Consider the following 19,004-nt stretch of genomic DNA (forward strand, 5'->3'; position numbering starts at 1 on the left):
ATAATGTGCATGGGATAATTTCTGTTTTCTTACATATACTTAAGCATGACCTATGGACCAGTATGTGGTCTGTTTTAGAAATGACCCAAGTGCAGTAGAGAAAAATGTGTATTCAGCTATGTTTGGGTGGAACACTCTGTGTATGTTCACCAAGTCCATTTGTTTCAAGCTCTGGTTCAGTTCTGTTATTTCTTTGCCAAGTTTTTGTCTGGTTGATCTATCTTTTGGGGATGAGGGGACATTAAGATCTCCAGTTAAGATTGTGGCATTGGATATTAGATTTTTCATGTCCATTAAGATTTGCTTTATATAGTTGTGTGCTCTGGGGTTTGGTGCATCCATATTTATGAGTGTTAACTCTTCTTGAATTTTTCCCCTAACCAGTATATAGTGGCCTTTTTTATTTTGCTTGATCATTGTTGCTTTGAAGTTGAAACTGTCTGAGAATAGGATTGCTACCCCTGCTTTTTTCTGATGTGCTAGGGCATGTAGTATTGTGTTCCTTCCTTTGATTTTCAGCCTATGAATGTCTTTATGAGTTAAATGTGTTTCTTGTGTACAGCATATTGTTGAATTTTGTTTCCTAATCCACTGTTTCAGTACATTTCTCTTAATTGGTGAATTGAGTCCATTTACATTAATGGTTAGAATTGGGATGTATTGACTTATGATTGACATGTTGTTTACCTGTTGTCATTTACTTCTTTTTCTCCTGTGTTTAATTGCCCTATTTAGTTGGTTGCTTCTGATCTCATTCGTGGAGTTCTGATCATTTTGGTCCCTCTCTAGAATATCTTTCAGGTGCATGTGTAGGTTTGGCTTTGTCATCATGAAATTCTTGAGTTATTGTTTGTCATGGAAGTATTTCACTTCTCCATCAAACTTGAAAGAGAGTTTTCCAGGGTGTAGTAGTCAGGGCTGGAATTTGTTTTCATAGGGGACTTGAAGTACTCTGCTCCATGCTCTTCTTGCCTTCATTGTTTGTGAAGAGAAGTCGGCCGTAATTCTGATGGGTTTTCCTTTGAATATGATCTGCTTCTTTTCTCTAGCGGCTTTCAGTAGTTATTCTTGTGCTGAATTTGTGGAATCTTGACTATTACATGTCTGAGTTTGTTTTTCTTTGAGTTGAGGTTACTTGCCGTTCTGCATGCTTTGGTTACCTGAATGTCAGATTGTTACCTCGTATTTGGGAAGTTTTCTGCTATTACTTCTGCCCATACTTTTTTATTGTCATTTGTATTGACTCCTTCTTTCTCATTGATGCCTATTAGTCTCACATTGTTCATCTTTGCATCATCTTGCGGGTGATGTATTATTTTTTCTGGCATCTTAGTTGTTTTTAAGAGATCCTTTCTTACCTTTTCACTAACTGCACCAGTGTCTTCAGGATATGAGAGTCTGTCTTCACTTTCGCTTAAATGGTTTTACAGGCTTGTGATTGAGATTTTAAATTCATCTGTATCTCTTTGACTCTGCTTTATGAGATCTATTTCTTTCCTTTATTGTTCTTTCAAGGAATCCATCATTTTTCTAATCTCTATTTTTTTTTTTTTTATCAATGTCTTCTTTAGAAGCAGTTATTAATTCTTTTACTGCCATGTTTTCCTCAGATTGAGTTTCCTCCCTATGTTTCTGTAGTTAATTCTTTACTTCAGGTACTATGATTTCCAAAAATTTTTATTTCAGAAAAGAATTCTGCTCTGAGTTCCTCTATAACTTTCTGCTTTTGCTTATTTACTGTCGACGCTATTAATTCATACATTTGAACTGAGCTAGTGTCCTCTGCACTTGTTCTGGGTGGGCAATAGGTTTCCCCCATATGTTTCTGCATTTGATTCTTTACTGCAGATATTATTAATTGAGGGAATTCTTTTTTCATATCTAATCTGAGTTCCTCTATACCTTTGTGCAGCTGTTTCTTTATTTCTGAAGCCGTTGATTCATTTATTTCAGCTGTGTGATTCCCAGTTTGTTCTGTGTTAGTGTCCTCTGCACTTGTTATGGGTGGGCGTGGGGTCTGTGATTGCATTTTGTTCCTTCTCGTCATTTTGTGTAGCACTGTCTTCGGACCTCTGTTTTAGATCTTTGGTGCAGTTATAACCTTAGCACATACTGAAGTTCAGGTGTAGATCTGCAAAGTTTGGATTTACCCAGCTGTGCCTGGCTTGGATCTGGCTGCTGTGCTCAGTTCCTTCCTGCCTCTGCCCTTAGGGGTGAACCTGTTATACCCCTCTGGCAAGATGTTCTGCTCCTGGAGTAGCTGGGTGGTTTCGTCCCCTACACTCTCTGCAGGGATTGCAGCTGCAGGGTTTCATCCCTGGCCTGTATGCCAGGCCTGAGCTGAGTCTGGAGATGACAAGGTGGAGTAGCAGGGAGAAGCAATTCTCCCACATACTCACCAGGCCCGGGGTAAGTGTGGATCTTGGGGGGGTTCCCTGAATGGGGCAGAAATTCATACTCGGAGAGCAGCGTGAGGGAGGTGCTGCGGAGTGGTTGGGGGGTGTCCCAAGGGGGTGGAAGAGGGTCTCATGAATGCTGTGCCTTGGCTGGGACCGGTAGGTCCGGCTGGCGCAGGGTAGCCGGAAGCTCTCCCACACACTCACTGGGCCTGGGCTAGGATCTGTCCTGAAACTTGATGCAATCTTCCTCCTTCTGCTTCCTGAATGCTGTGATTGCAGGCATGTTCCATCATACTTGGCTGTGTTAACAGTTTTTAAAGGATATCCTTATTTTCATGTCATCAACCAATTTAAGTTAATTTGTTTCCTAGGGATTTATTTAGGTCATATGAATAGAAGACATATGGGGAAATTAATTATCTGTAAGCCAATGTAAGCAGAATCTGGGTGAATTTTATCATCTTTTTTTGAGTGGATTTGGGGATTGAACTCAGGCCCTTGCACTTGCTTGGGAAACACTCAGTCCACTGAGCCATCTCCTGACCCCTCATAATCTGTTTTTTTAATTAAGTTTATTGGTACATTTTAGGTATACATAGCATATTCATCATAGGGAATTTGTACCTGTATGTGACATATCTAGCCCCCACAGTACTCTCTTAACTCCTCCTCCCCTCCCTATTTACAAAATCTGTTTCCATTTTTTTTTCATTTTTAAAAGTCTTTTTAAGGGTAGGAGAAGGAGTTATTTATACATTAACTAGGTATGTATACAATGTTTTTATTACAAATTTTGTGGATTTTATTTGCAAGTTGAATCTAGTCGCTCCCATAGCAATCACTGAATTTTAAAGAAACCTCTATTGAATTTTCTTGTTTTCTTAATCCCTAGTGGGTTTGTTAGCGCTTGAATATCTGTTATCATTGTTTCTTTCTTTTTTTCTTTTTTCCCCCTTGTATGGTCTCACTGCACAGCTCAGACTTGTAGTGATCCTCCTGATTTCTGCCTCACTAGTGCTGGGAATACAAGCATGCGCCACCATGCCTGGACTCCATTGCTAGCTGAGCGCACCTGGGGGCAGGGCTGGTGGTTCATGCGGTGCCAGGGATTGAACCCTGGTCCCTGTGCTTACCTAAGCAAGTGCTTAGTCTGCTGAACTATACCACCAGCCCTATTGTTTCTGTTCTGTTTTAGTAAAAAAGAGGGAAAAAAATATTTTTAAAGGGAAAAAACAAAATGAGCTTTAAATAATGTAGTAAATGGAGCAGTTATAGACATTGTAGCTAGTTATTACGAAAACCGCTTAGAAGGAAGACAGACCAAAAAAACTTATGTGACACATAAAACAATTACATTAAGTCAGAGTGCACTTTGAGACACATTGGTCATTTGGAAGATAATAGTTCCTTTTTGGTAGCTTAAATTATCAATAGACTAGTCAAAATGCTTCCAAGGCTGTACTAATTTGCAAATCATAACAAATTCTTTTAAAAAATAATACTCTAGTCTAATGACGTAAAACTAAACTTGAAAGAGAAGAGTTGCATATTACCAGATACACTTTTTGTTCATTTTCTGTCCTTGTTTTGAAATAAATTTGAAGCCATGTCTTTGCAGTCTGAATTAGAAAAATCAACATTAATTAAAAAAAAAAAATCCTGCTTTGAAATGGTGGCAACTTTTTAGACTATACCCTATGGTGACATTTTGCTGCTGGACACTGAATGATGTATAATCTCATAAGATGTGTACATATCTAAGATCTTCCTTGTATATTTCTGAAAAGAAGTAGAAAAAGGGAAAAAGAATATCCTTTTAGGTCTTACCCTGATGAGACAACGTTCACCTAGCTCAACTTTCTGGGTTATGGTAACACTGGTTAGACCTAATCTTTCCTTGGTTAGGCAATAGGCTGACCCCAGTTTTCCTTGGATTGAGCAATTTAGCTCAACCTCGATACACTGGAGTCTGGCCACACTGGTTATTTCTAGTTTTTTTTGGGTCAGATAATCACCCCATCCCAGTTTAGTCAGAGATGGACTACAATACTGTCCCAATTTTCTGTCATGACTGTTCTGAGTACTCCTGCTATCATGCAGAAATCTGTTTCTAATAGTTTCTAGGTATTCTAAAAGTATGCAAACTTGGTTTCATCTTTAATGAGAAAGGAAAAAAGTCATGTACAAGGTGTAGTTTGCCTAGAAAGTTACCTCCAAGATCTTTAGGCTATGTAAAGATTTTTTTGAAAGTCTTTAAACAAGTCTGGAGGTGCTTCACTGTACAAAGTATTTACAAAGCACATACTTTTTTAAGTAGGGAGAAAAAAATAAGACTTAGATTATTGCAAGGAAATTTTTTAAAAATGAGAAATTGATGTAAGAGTCTAGAGAGGGCTGTGGAAAGTGGCAGAGAAAAGGGTACCTAGAGCCAAGGGAAACCAACAAGTTTCGGCTTTTGCAGCCCTGGAGTTTAATCCTGGACATGCTACATCCTCACTGCATCCACTGTGCTGTGATGTCATACTCCACACCATTCCCTTTCTCCTTCATCTCCTCTGTGATGGTGCCATGTCCAGTGCCAAGCTTTTCTGTCTTTCAGGTCACTCATGGGGGCATATATCCCTGGAGTGTGGCCTCTGTACTTCTTAACTTAGGAAGAATCTTGCCTCAACAGAGCTTGGTTGGGGAAGGTTTAGGCCCTACTTGAATGTGGTACGGTAAGCTAGGTAGGAGTGGTGTAGGCCATCATATTAAAAATCTTCTCAAGTTCTCTCGAATTATCCATGTACAGGGCTCTGGCAGCTGCTCTGTACTGGGATCTTGTAATTAACAGGTTATACCTACTTCCCTGGCTGGCTTTGCCACACCCTAATTCCTATGTCACTTCTGCTTGACCATTCACTCCACTACCCCTTTAGGAACACAAAGTTAAATTATTTGTATTTTCCTTTTCAAATGCTAGAAAGGAACGGCAGGCTTTGACTGGGAAGGACAATGGAGAATGTGAAATAACTGTACTGAGGAGAAGAAAAAGTGGGCTCCTGCTAGTTTAAGGCTCTTAGAAGACCCGGTCAGGCATCAAAAAAAGTGTTAGCTGTCACTCAGTTGCCTCTTTACTTTGCATGATATGGTAGATTCCTCCAGCTATCCCAGCAAGGATGTCTATGACAATTTAGACAGACCATGCTTGTCTCATTCTGTTTGGAGAGTGAAAGAAAGAAAGGGGGCGAGATTAAAGATAAACATATCAATCTGAAGGATTTCCTTTGATCTAATATGCTTAGAACCCTAAAATGTGCATATTTGGAGGTTTATCCCTCAGGTGTCATTTTGAGGTCAGTTTCTTCATACTGTGTTTCAGGATTAGCTTTCACTTTGTGTGTGCAAAAAAGTTTTCTCCATATAGTGGATGGGCAGTCCATGAGACTTCTGGGAAGAGCAAGTTTTTAAATTGTCTGACTGAGGATCGGGTTAGATTGACCTAAAGGAATTTTTGATGAAATCACTGCATACCCTGGGGCATAGCCCCTGATACCTCTTTCCATTTCTGTTTAAAGGGAACAAAACCAACTCATTTTAAGCGCTTTTATTTGTAAGTATTCATTTTAGGTAAGTACTTTTTTTTTTTTTTTTCTTTTCTTTTCTTTTTTTTAAATATATGTAAGCACTCCTTTTTGGGAACCTTTGACCACTGAAAAGGAAAACTGAATTTCAGAGAAAGAAAGCAGTGTCGAGGGCAGTGTGTTAAAAGGAAAGTAAACATTCAGTTGAACTTATAAAATCAGTGCCGCAATTTACCTCTTAGCTGGCTCACCAAAGGATATCCGTAAACTACTGAGCTAACCTGCAAGCCCCCCACCAAAGGATATCCTTAGAAGGAGCTTGAGGAGGTTCCCCCGAAGAAGAAAATGGAGACCTCAACTTATCCATTTTTTTTTTTATTTTTGAATGGAATTGAGGGTTATGTCAGTGAGAGGCATAGAAAGATTTATTAGGCAAAAGAGAAGTGTACACTTACTTAGGAAGTATAGATGCTCACGGAGTGAGGTGCTTTATGATCTGGCACTGAAATGAGTGTCTTAGTCTGTCAGGTTACTTGTTTAGTAGGTTAGGTCAGAATGCATTTGTGTTTGAAGTGTAGAGACATGCTAATCTCTGTAGTGTTAGTTCCTTGAGGATGACAGTCTTTGGGATTTGTGAAACTATAGTATGAGGGAAAACATAGGCTCCCTTTACAGGTAAAAAGCACAGGCCTAATTTACAAGTTTATTACATTTCTAAGACCCTTAGCAATATTTGGAGTGAGTTTTCTGGAAGAGAGAAAGAAAGCATTGTAACCTTAGGTAACTTGTGTCCTAACAGTTTTCTTAACATGTTTACAGGGGAGCAGTAATTTGCTGTTGGGTGGCTCTGCAACACCAGTGGTGCATGTATGACTGTTCCATGCCACCCAATGGGACATTCATGTATGTACAACTGGTGGTTCAAGCTGCAAAAATGTGTTAAGAATTCAGTATTTCCTTTTTTTTTTCCTGCCCATTTCTTCTGTTTTACCCCTGTTACTACTTTACTAGAGCCATTCTGTATTTTCATACCTAAAGAAAAAAGAAAAGGAAAGCGAAGTTGGAAGCAATTCTAAAAGTATGCTATATATCAGATAGGGCAGAACAAAGTAGAACATATATTAGATTTTGGGTGAACCATGACACAGAGAAGATACAGGTAGGTATGTAGTTGTTAACTGTATTGGAGGTACCAGATTAACTCAAGTTACAATAAAAGTCAATTAGAATGCTTGTAAAATTTAGGTTCTGGCTCATAAATCCTACAATCTTTTTTTTTTCTTTCCCCTTTTAAATTGGTCACTTTGGTTGGATCGTAGGAGTCTGCATTAAATTGTATCTGTGAAACTGCTTTTGAGAATTTTCAAGGCCAACCAATATACAGGTTGACCTGAACCATTTTATCTAGGTTAACCTGTATTATTCTAGTCTTTGTTCTGACTTCTTTTCTTAGGATTATTGGCAGTAGAGATCATACAAATTGTGAGATCTGAAGTATATGTGTGTGTGTGTGTGTGTGTGTATTTCTATTTGTGGGTATTTTTATTTTGTAAATATGCTCTTGATTTTTTTTTTTTACAACAGATTTGTGATTACCATATGACAAAAGTTGTATTATAGGTTCTGCATTGATAGACACAGTCTTTACCCCAATGAAGCCTATTTCTCTTTTGGTAGGAAATACAGTATGGGTGGGGAAGCAAGTAATTATGAATGGTCAGTGTGCGAGAAATCCAGGATGATAAAGAAGTATATTAAGAGTACATCCTAACTTAACCTGTGACTATCTTTCCAGAATAACTAATGTTTGTTTAAATCTTAGTTTAAAGAGCATATTAAAGCTGAGTAAATTCATTTAGCTGAAGGAGAAGAAGGAAGCTGGGGTCAGTCATCTCTGTAGATGTAGCAATTTAGGGGAAAGCTTGAAGGTGAGAGGAAACATTAAAGGGGATAAATGTAGACAGTGAATAGAGTTAGAATTTGCGGTTTTTAATTCTGAAGTGCAGTGAGAAGTCATTGAAAAGTTCTAATTCAGGGTGAAGTATCAGTTTGCATAGTGAAGACTTAACTACCAGCAGAGTGAAGAATGATGGAAGGGCACAAAGGGATGGGAGGGGACACTATGTAGAACAATGCTGTTGTATTAATCATAGTAAGACTGGTTTCCTGGACTGAAGTAATAAACACAAATATAAAATAAATAGATTTCAAATAAGATTTATAAGATTTTGTAATAGACTTGTTTCAGATGGCAAGAAAGGACTAGGAAAGGATGACTCACATGCTTCTGAGTGGAGCAATAATGTGTAACGTATCTTTAAATGAAAAAGGAAAACTAGAAGATCACATTGGATATAAAGATTGAATTTAGTTTTAAACATATTTAGGGGGCTGGGGAGATGGCTCAGTGGAATAAGTGCTTCTCTGGCAAGCTCAAGGGCCTGAGTTCAATCCCCGGTTCTGCAAAAAAAAAAAAAAAAAACACACACAAAAAGTTTTAAACATATTTAATTTGAAAGACTTTTGGAGATGCACAGTTGATGGTTGGATATACCTATTAGGAGCATAGGAGAAAGGTGTGGGTTGGTAATCTTGTTAGATTTAAGTGACATAGGTGGTCATTGAAGCCACGATTGTTAATGAGATTGACTAGACAACAAATACAGATATAGAAGAAAGGCACAGGACAGGAACCTGAAAATTTCCAACATTTGAACTTTTTTTTTGTATTTAGGACAGGTGTACATGGTCTCACTGCATAGATCGGACTCGTAGTGAGCCTCCTGTTTTTAGCCTTCCAAGTGCTGGGATAACAGGCGCGTGCCACCATACCCAGTCTCAATCCCTGTCTCATCGCGCCCCTGGGGCGGGGCCAGCATGGCAGGCCAGGGGATTGAACTCCCAGCCCCTCAACATTTAAACTTTTTGTAGAGGAGAAAGACCAAGTGAAAATTTGTTCTATACCGAACTATTAACAAAACAGTCAGTTGACCATCTTGATTTGTTTTGATCACCTATCTTGAGCTTTTGAGATTAGTAGATTATCTCCATTGTACCTGATGGCTTTCCTTTTTACCTTTTTTTTTTTTTTTTTAGAGCTAAATTCAGTATTAAATTACATTTTATTTGTGTTTAATAGTTATACTTTTTTTAAAAAAATTCTTTTTGATACAGGGTCTCACTATGCAGTTTGCACTCATAGTGATCTTCCTGTCTCAGCCTCCCCATTACTGGGATGACACCCAGTTTTGGCAGCTGGCACAGAGCGCCTGGGTTCCAGGGCCAGCATGATATGTGGTACAGGGGATCAAACATAAGAGCTTGTGCTTGTCAGGCAGGCACTTATGCCACCGAGCTGTCTCACCAGCCCAATAATTATATTTCTTTTTGAACTGTTCAAAGATTGCTTTAGATTTGTTGTGTATAAATGTATTATTCTGTTCAGGCTGCTATAATAAAAAACAGAGTGAGTGGCTTATAAACAGTAGATGTTTGTTGCTCAAAGTCCTAGAGTGTGAAAATTCCAAGTTCGAGGATCTGGGAGATTTGCTGACTAAAAGCCAATGTTCTGTTTGTACTGAGGTAGGGCCTATTTCCTTGTTCATAGATGTCTATCTTGTTATAGTCTCACCTGGTGGAAGGCTTGAATGAGCTCCTAGGGCTTCTTTTATAAGCAGTAATCCCTTTTATCAGGACAACCATCATGACCCAGTCACCTTCCAAAGCCCCACTTCCAAATTATCAAAGATTGGTTTCAACTTAAGAATTTTGAGGGGTGTATAAACATTCAGTCCATTGGAACCTCCTCCTTTTCCCTCCTCCTTCCTCCCTCTTGTTTCCCAAGTGGGATTTAAACCAGGGCCTGTGCACTGAGCTGCATTCCTTTTAAATTGACCAGGCTAAGCTCAAATTTATGATTATCCCTTTTGTCTCAGCCTCCCAGTGCTGGGATTATAGAGGTAGGGATGCTGGGCTGTTCTTGCCTGGATTTTATTTATTTCTTACACCCATTACAAGCAAGAAAAAAAAGTATAAGTTTACCTCATGTATACCATTTCTGGCACTCTTTACTTCACTTTATAGATAAAAGTTTTCATTTGACTTCATACTTAGCACTGAAGAACTTCCTTCCAAAATGATCAGCCAGCTCGTGCCACAGGAAATTCTTTTAGCTTTGTGTGCATGAGTGTAAATGTGTGTGTAAGTCTTTAATTTGCTTTCATTTTTGAGAGATGTTTTCACTATGTAATTCACATTTTTTCCTCCTTTGAGCATTTTAAGACATCACTCCATTGTTTTCTGGCTTGCACAGTTTTGAAGTTCACTGTAATTCTTTTCTTTATTCCTCTATACATGATCTTTTTTTTGGCTCTAGATGTTTTTGAAATGTTTCATCATAGGTTTTAGTATTGTATCTATAATGAATATAGGCGCATAGTTTCTTGGTGGGGGGCAGATGGTGCTATAGATCAAACTCAAGGTCTCACATATGGTAGGCAGGCATTGTATCACTGAGCCATGCATCCAGCCTTTGGGTATGTATTTTTAACTTTTTCTGGTGCTTGGTGTTCTTTGACAGTCTTGCTTATGTTGGTTGATGTTTTGCATTCTTTTTAAAAAATTCTCAACTGGTTAACTTTTTCAGAATTTCATTCTGCATTTGTTTTCTCCTAAAATGTAAATTACATGTATTATCTCATAGTTCCTGAAAGGCCTTTCTTAATCTGTTTTCAAGTTCTCCAAGTCTTTCTCAGTTGTGTATAGTTTACTGATGAGCCTATTTAAGGAATTGCTTTTCATTTTAGGAGGTTTGGAGGCAGTGTTAGGAATTGAATCCAGGTCTTTGTGTATGTTAGGCAAGCACTGGTCTCCTGAGCTACACTCCTAGCTTGGCATTACTAATCATCCTCGCTTATATTGTGTTACTTGTTATTTACATTTGTTTGTTTCTTATAGTTTTCACATTTCTGCTGAAATTCCTGTTCTCTTTGTGCAAGTCATGCATTTGTTTTCTTGTGCTGAATCCCTTAACATGTTGATCATACTAGTTTTTTGTGTGATGGTTCTGTAAGACCTGAGCTGTCTCTTGTTTTAATTATCTCTGGATAGTGAAATTTCCTTGCTTTTCTGTGTCTTTTACTTTTCTTTATTTTCCGGTAATAGAGATCAAAATCAGGGCTATGTGGGTGCTAGGCAAGCGCTCTACCTCTGAGCTACATCCTCAGCCATGTCTTAGACTTTTGTACCAAGTAGCAGAGATTTGTACAAAAATGATAGAGATTTGTACTTGTAAAAAAGAGAAACATTTTTTTTTTCTCAGTCTAGTCATGTTAGGAGTTGAGTCAGTCTTTTAGTACTTGAGCTAAATTTGAGTTTTTTTGGTGATGTCTTTTGTTGTTGTTGGTGGTGGTAGTAGTGTCTTTGTCTTTAGTATGCTACAGATGTTGCATTCCTCCAGTAATAGGTTGCTGTTACCTTGTGCTTGGTGTGAAGCTTGGGTGTGTAGAATTTTTCATTTCCCATCTCTTTAAATTTAATTCTGTCTTCCCAATTTGCTATAAATGGGAGTATCTCTCTTTGCCTCTCTCAGTAATCTGCTGTTGTTACCCAGAGCTAGGTTTTTGGTAAGAGCAAGGGGTTTCTTTGTTCTGTTGTTCCAGCCTCAGTCTCACATAGGCTCCTGAACTTGGCAGTCAATTTTTTTCTTTCTTGTTTCTTTCCCTTAGCCCAAACTGCCTTGTGTCTGTAGTTGCTTTTAGGTGAGAGTTTTCTGTTCCGTGTCTGTAGCGGACCTCTGCGTGGTGAATGTATGGGGTCCTGGGCTGAAGATTGTTTCCTGTACCTCTGTCAGGCCTTAAAAAGTTTGGTTTTGCCTTTTCTCTCACACCAGTAGTACCTTTTACCTTTGTCCTGGGAAAAGATTACCTATCTTTCCCTAGGGGCAGAAGTGTTTTGTTTTCCTTCTTCCTCCAGAAGTAATGAATCTTTGCCATAGTCCTTTGGTTGAGAAATTTTGCTGCCTCTACCTCAAATTTGTCACTTGTTTTGTTGGTTCTTGTAAAAATTTTGGAAGATTGGTGGGCTTTGTAGTTTCCTCATCCTTGGTCTGCTGACAATCATCTCCTGTGCTCCTACAGTCAGTCTCCTGCTTACTTAGTCTTTCTAATGACCACATGATAAATGCTTAATGGGGAACAATTGAGTAAAACGTCCCCTTTTCCTGTTTAACCTTTGTTATCCTAAACTGACTCAGTAGGCCATACTTGGCCTTTAAATTTTTAAAAAAACATTTATTTTTTATTACCTGCTTAATGATTGCCAGTTTTTTTTTCTGGGGTCTGCCAAAGGTAAGATAGCTTTAGTGTCCAGTTTCTCTTTGAATAGCCTTTTCCCTGTTAGGAATGTAGTTTGCTCATTTGCTTGGCTGCCTTGCAACCTGGACTGTCTAGTGTACTCAAAAATAGGTTGTCGTTCTCCTCATCGCCCTCCTCTTCCTCATCACCCTCCTCCTCCTCCTGTTTTTTTTTTTTTTTTTTTTTTTTTTTTTTGTGAAAGCTTACTGGGTGTTTTCATATTGTTTCAAGAGGAAGCATTATCTTTTGTAGCTGTTTACATCCCAAGCAGGGGTAGAATTGTCATTTAAAAGTTTTAAATCTCAATTTTGGTAATAAGATAGGTTTGCATTTATATTCTATGTATACCCTTTGAAAGCTGTATCCCAGTATTGCCCTTGTGAGAGGGAGGTTTTACTACACGTATTCTTAGACTTTTGAATTTTATATTAAAAAGTAAAATAACCCCGAAGGTGCTATTGTAAGCACTGGCTAAATCCACTTGCCACCAAATCCCTGGCCCTTTGGGAACAAACAGAAGTATTTGGGAGTAGATTTTGAAATGTTTAATTGAGAAGATTAGGACTTTTGAGTATTTTTTGTAAGAATTGAAATCCTAGTTTTTTCATGAATAGATTTTCTGTTTCATAGGCTCTTCAGGTTTACAGATAGTTTCCTGCCACCCAAGTTGTTTATTCTTTTTTGCTACATTTAGGGTACTAGACAGTCTTCTTGGTTCTCTGTTGCCAGGGTCTACCAGCCCAAACCCCCTGATCTGTCTGTCTTCATGCACTGCTGTATATTTTAACAAGATCCTAAGTGGCTAACCCCCCACCCCTTGCGGGAGGTCAACCCAGGGCCTTGTGTATGCTAGGTAGATGTTTGTCCACTGAGCTACACCCTAGCTGTTAACATTAAAAAAACCTGAAAAGGTAGTAATACTTGTGCCTTGTAGGACCATTTGGATTTAGCAGGAAAGGGTTTTTTTTTTTTTTTTTTTTTTAAAGATAGTAGTTATCACCTAAAAATCCCACACAGAATAACTTCTAACATTTTGCATTCTGATTTATTTCCAAGAATAAGTAAATTTAAAACTACAGTTGGGCCGGCCAGATAGCTCAACAAATTAAAAGCACCTGTGTAGGCAGATGCAGGGACCAGGATTTAATCCCCAGTGTGCCGTGCTGGCCCCATCCCCCCAGGATGCACTGAGATGACAATTGAGACTAGGCAAGGTGGTGTGTACACTTGTAATCCCATTGTTTGGGAGGCTGAAAACAGGAGGATCACTACGAGTCTGATCTGTGTAGTGACACCCTGTAGACCCTGTACTAAATACATAAAAAAAAAAACCTACAATTAAAGTCTTGGTATGTGGAAAATTTTCTGTTTAGCATTTAATATTTAACATTACATCACTGGCATACCAAATGGTCTTAAACTTTAAAGTACTACATACATTATTATGGAATCCACTAGAAATTACCATACTTTTGTAGTATTTGAAATTTGGAAGTCAGAGTTTAAATTTGAAGCTTATTTTAAAAAAGCTTACTTTATAATTATATCACAATGTATAGAAATATTTAAGTTTCTGATTCTGTTTTTAAAAATGATTTTTTTTTTTTTTTTTTTTTTGGATTCCATTGACCCAGTGGCTTTTTCTCCTTTAATTTCAGAATTCCATACGACATAATCTGTCACTCAACAAATGTTTCCTTAAAGTGCCTCGATCCAAGGATGACCCTGGAAAGGTAGGATTCATTTTCTTAAAGCCAAGCAATTGGACTTTTCTGTATGTCTCCTTGTCATGTTTGAATTGAGAACTTGTGTAGTTGATTAGGAACTTTTGTGAAATACCAAGTTGTCCCTTATCTGTTCTGCTTCTCAGTTAGTTGGTCCTCTTCAAAGACCAGCCAGTTAGGAAGAGCTTTCTTTTTAACAATGGGAAACTAACTAGGGCTATTCCTTTGTTATTGATTATTCTTTCTGATCTGGTCTTTGATTGCTTTCTTAACTAATGTGCATTAAATTATTATGGTCTTTGAATTGTTTGTAGGAACCACAATCAATGAATTATTGCATATAAGGGATGGATTTGTAATTTACAAACGGAAAAATATTCTAACTTTTAAATAAAATTGTTTCTCTGTTAATACTGTTTTCTTAGTTGCTGTGCTTTCTTCTTGACTCTACACCTGCCACCATCACGGTTTTAGCATTTTATCTATAGACAGTTTTGTTTGTTTCAATAGCCAAGCCAACTGTGGCCTTAAGTTGGCATAGTATCTTATTTTTTAAAGCTCAGAGTACTTTGTTGGATCACGTTTGGTTGATAATTTACTATGGTAATTTACTCAATTAGAATTTCAAGAGAGGGTAACTACTGGCAAGATACCTTCTTGTTTGGGTGATTAGGTCTTTTCCTTAGGGTAATTGTTCCTGGAAGAATATTTCTAAATTTAAGTGGTCACATAAGTACCCTGCTTAACAATACCTCTACATTGTCCAGGAGATGTTTATTTTATTTTATCATCTTTCATTTTTATAATGTTACCATTTCAGCTGCAGTTTACTTTATTCATGGATGAGTATGAGGAACCTCTTGGAGTTTCTCAAACATGACTTTCATATGGTCTTAGTGCATTTTTTTTTTCTGTATTTGTCTGGCCTCATCCTCTTCTTCCTAGATTGAGCTATAACATAGTAGGTCTCCTAAACTTTTTTTGTTTCTCCATACCTTTGTTAAGTTCGTTGTTCCCTTTTTTGTGTCTATACCTTTAGCCTTATTGTTGTAGTACTTCCTAACTGTCTGTTTTTGGACTTGCTCCCTTGAATTTACAGTTATTTTTATGTGGTTGCTAGTCTTTTAAGAAATCATAGTAATCATACTGTATCCATCTGCATTCTCCAACTCTTCATTTTTGTTCTTGGGTTAAAATCTAAATGTTTGAGGTTGTAGGAATAACATGTACTTTAGTCACTAACCCCAGTTGCTTGTACAGTGGCTGGTGACACTGAACATCCTTGTTGTATGAATGTGTTGTGTCCGCCACTAAACTGTTAATTTCTCGAGGTAATAGGTGGAAAGTTTTTCATTTCTATACTAAAGCATACTCCTGTGTGTAATACTTTATAGTACTTACTGTGATCTGCCCAATCAGGTGGTTATCAGTAAGACTGAGTAGATTATTAAAGTCTTATTTTTTGTGAATATTTATAACTCACTAAGATGGGATAGCAATTGGTGTCAGTTTTTTCCCCTTTAATGCAGGCTTGTTATTAAAAAGAATTTTCTATATGTCTTTATTACAATTTTTCATAGTATATATGTGAATCAGATTAAAAACATTTTATTTGAAATTTATGGAGGCTAATTTGATTCTGTAAACATTTAGTTTCTAATATGTTTTCTAGCTGTGTCACAGCAGAGAAACAGGCAGAAGGAAAAAGGGAAAGGGCCTTTATTTATCTTTGAGGATATGGGGAGTATCTGGGGAAGATAAGGGATTCTCTGAGTTGGAACAAAGGGAGGCTGAGGCTTTATGGCCTTTTGCCACAAGTGGAAGTTTGAGGGGGATGTTTAGATATATCTGAGGAGCTGATTTAGGTCTTCCCTGAGGCGGTGGGAAAGGTAAAAGGAAATTGCACCCTGGACTGAGTTGGAGAAGAAGGGGGACTGGTTTCTGGGAAGATAAGCTGTTGTTTTAAGCTTCAGTCATATTAGATGACCACCATAGTAATTCAGCAATTCATACTAGGGCCAGAACCTAGCAGTTTCAATTTGATTTTTTAAAAATTAAAAATAATGGAAATGAAAAATTAATGCACATGAATATTTAACTGCATTGCATACTAAATTTTTCCCAGTTGAAGACTATTTTAAAGACTTGTGCTATTAGGCTAAATGTTCAGTAGTGGGAAGTTAAATCTTTTGTCTGTGGAAAACATGTTATACTTTGCAGTTATTCTCTTGGAATCATGCTTATGCAACTGATTCTTATGGAATCAGTAATGTGCAACTAAAACAGAATGCAGAAGTGAGTTGACTTCTGAAGGGTATTTCAGCGTTTACCATTAGTGTCTAATTTTAAAGTTTTACATGTTTTAAAACGTATTATTCTCATTTATTTTGGTCACAAGTATCATTTGATCTTATGAAGTACACTCACAGAAATGGAGTCACATTTATTTTTGGTCTTGGTAAAATTTAAATAAGCCATTGTTCTCATTGAATTTTGGTGAGAAGTGGATGTTGTAGCTTTGATCTTACAAAATGCATTTATCCTGTGTAAAACTTTTTTATATCACGGTGAGATTATGATAAAATAGAAAGAAAAATTCCATTACTTTTAAAATACTTTGAAAGCTTCACTTCTATCCCATTTTATAAGAGAAAAAATAAAAAAAATAAAAAATCTTATTTAGATTAATTGTGGAATTAGAACTCAAGTGTGTGTAATAGCCAGATTTACTTGGCAGTCACAGAGACCCAGTAGAGATTAACTTATAGGGTTCTTCAGGAGAAACCGGGAGTTAGGCACTTAAATTACATTATCACAGACGGCTCTCTCTGTCCCTTAGTTGTTCGATACTGTCTTTTAGCCCAGTTAGTGGCAGAGATGGCTGTCAGCAGCTTTTACCTTACACTCGCTCATTTGGAATTACAGCAGAAATCACTGAATAAATGCCAAGTAAGTGAAAAAAATCTTGGTTTCTTGGTTTGTAGACTGATGCTTTTTCCAACATACCAGTCTTCCTTGAGAAAGGCCAAAATGTTAGTTAAGTTTTGGTACTTATAAATTGTTTTTTCTTTTTGTATTACAGTGTCTCCTGGCATTTGAGGAGCTTTTCCAAATCCATCCTCACCACAGTGGGAGAAAACCATTGAGCCAAGGTGGGGTGGGAATAGATTTTTTTGGGTATGGTTCATGGGTATGGGATGGACTTGTTAGGTTTTTGCTAGCTGTGGCCCTGACCCAATAGATCCAAAAAGTAGAAGTAACTCATATAGCATCTGTTATATTTTCATGGTACCTTCCTGTTCATTGTAATACTGAAGAGGCACAAAGACCAGCATAGACCAGAAGTTTTTTTTAGTGTATTTGTTTGTTGAAGGGTCTCACTGCACAGCTCAGACTCATGGTGTGGTGAACCTCCTGCTTTCAGTCTTCCCAGTGCTGGGATTATAGGCGTATGCCACCACAGCCAAACTCTGGCCAGCTCAGCCTGCCCAGGGGGCTGGGCTGGAGTGGCATGTGGTGCTGGGGATCCAACTGCAGTCCCTTCGCTTGCCTAAGCTTGCTAAGCAGGCACTTTAGTCTGCTGAGCTATCTTGCCAGCCCTAGAAGTGTAATGTTGAATTAAATAAAGGTTTTATATGACTGCTTTTTTTCTTACTCAATTCTTCATGTAAGAAGTCCATGTCATAAAAGCCATTCAGATTTGGTACTCTTTCATATATGTTGATGATCTGAAATCCATTTATCTCTATTTCTTGAAATTTGCTTCAAATAGCTACATTATTGTTTTCTTTAAAAAGAAATACAGCCAGGTGTAGTGGCATCTGCCTGTAACCTTAGCACTTTGGGGGCTGAGACAGAAGAGGATAGCCACGAGTTCGAGGCTAGTGTGGACTACATAGTGAGACTATCCCAGCAAACCAAAAAGTAAAATAAAATATGTATGTTTGTATATACATACAAGAATATAATGGACATTTTTCATATATTTTGCTGCTTTTGCAGGGATACAGATTTCTTTTCCCTCAGTTATAAACCTTTTCTTCCTATCTGTCCTCTAGTCTGTCTCCATTTTGTAAATCTTCTCTCTTCTCATTGTTTTCTTAATTTTTGCTGACATTGTGACCTAAACATTTGTCTTTTATTTGTGAGGCATAATACTTTTCAATTATCTTAAAGGTAAATGTTTTTGCACACATTATAAAGAAGAAATCATCAACTAAACTTTGAGAAGGCTGTTCTCCTATGTTTTTTAGCCTAATTTTTTATCAACCCTGTTCTTTCTCCAGTTAATAAAAATACTTGGGCTTGAAAGGAACTAAAAGATCATAGGAAGTGATTTTAACAATTGCATAACAATTAATGACATAGAACTTCTAACAGAACTGAGAACATTAGCTAAAAAGTCTAAGGCCAGCTATGCATATGCTGGGTAATTAACCTACAGTTGATTCATAGTAAGAAAGAAGAGCTTTTTGTTTTACTGGTTTTGGGAGAAAGCTCTCTGTTACCTGGACAGGAGCGATTGTTCAATGGCTATGAAGTTATTCAGGTCTATTGGTATGTGAGAAAACAAACATTGCTAGAGAAATAACATCGTTACCTCTTTTATTTCTATTCTCTGGTTCATAAAAGACAGTAATAGTTGAACCATACCTTTTTTTTCAAAGGAGTTTTTTTTTGGGGGGGGCTGTTAATGTTAATTTTGTGCTGTATTTACTTACAAATTATTGATTATTCACTGAGATCTCATTTGTTTCATTTTGATACAGGGAAACTGGAGAAATTTGAGAGAATCTAAAATATAACATTAAGTGATAAAGTGTTGGGGCTGGTGAGATGGCTCAGTGGTCTAAAGCACCTACTTAGAACAAGCTTAGCAAATCAGAGGGACCACGGTTCAATCCCCCAGCACCACATGCCAGCCAGCCCTGCCCCCTGGTGGGCTGAGCTGGCCACACACACACA

General features: G+C 37.6%; 1 protein-coding gene across 3 annotated transcripts in view; it reads left to right on the forward strand.

The window, feature by feature from the left end:
• Foxj3 (forkhead box J3) overlaps nucleotides 1-19,004 on the forward strand; it is a 152,108-nt gene that overhangs the window by 55,650 nt on the left and 77,454 nt on the right. For 2 of the 3 annotated variants that reach the window (XM_004645945.2, XM_023706194.1), the window contains exon 4: nucleotides 13,974-14,048. The exons of the other annotated variant lie outside the window; for it this stretch is intronic. In XM_004645945.2, coding sequence (XP_004646002.1) covers nucleotides 13,974-14,048 — 75 coding nt within the window. The remainder of the gene's footprint in view (nucleotides 1-13,973; nucleotides 14,049-19,004) is intronic. 3 annotated transcript variants of the gene reach the window in all.

The sequence above is a fragment of the Octodon degus genome, unplaced genomic scaffold (genome assembly GCF_000260255.1).
Source record: "Octodon degus isolate 3935 unplaced genomic scaffold, OctDeg1.0 scaffold00245, whole genome shotgun sequence".
In the NCBI taxonomy this organism is placed as follows: domain Eukaryota; kingdom Metazoa; phylum Chordata; class Mammalia; order Rodentia; family Octodontidae; genus Octodon; species Octodon degus.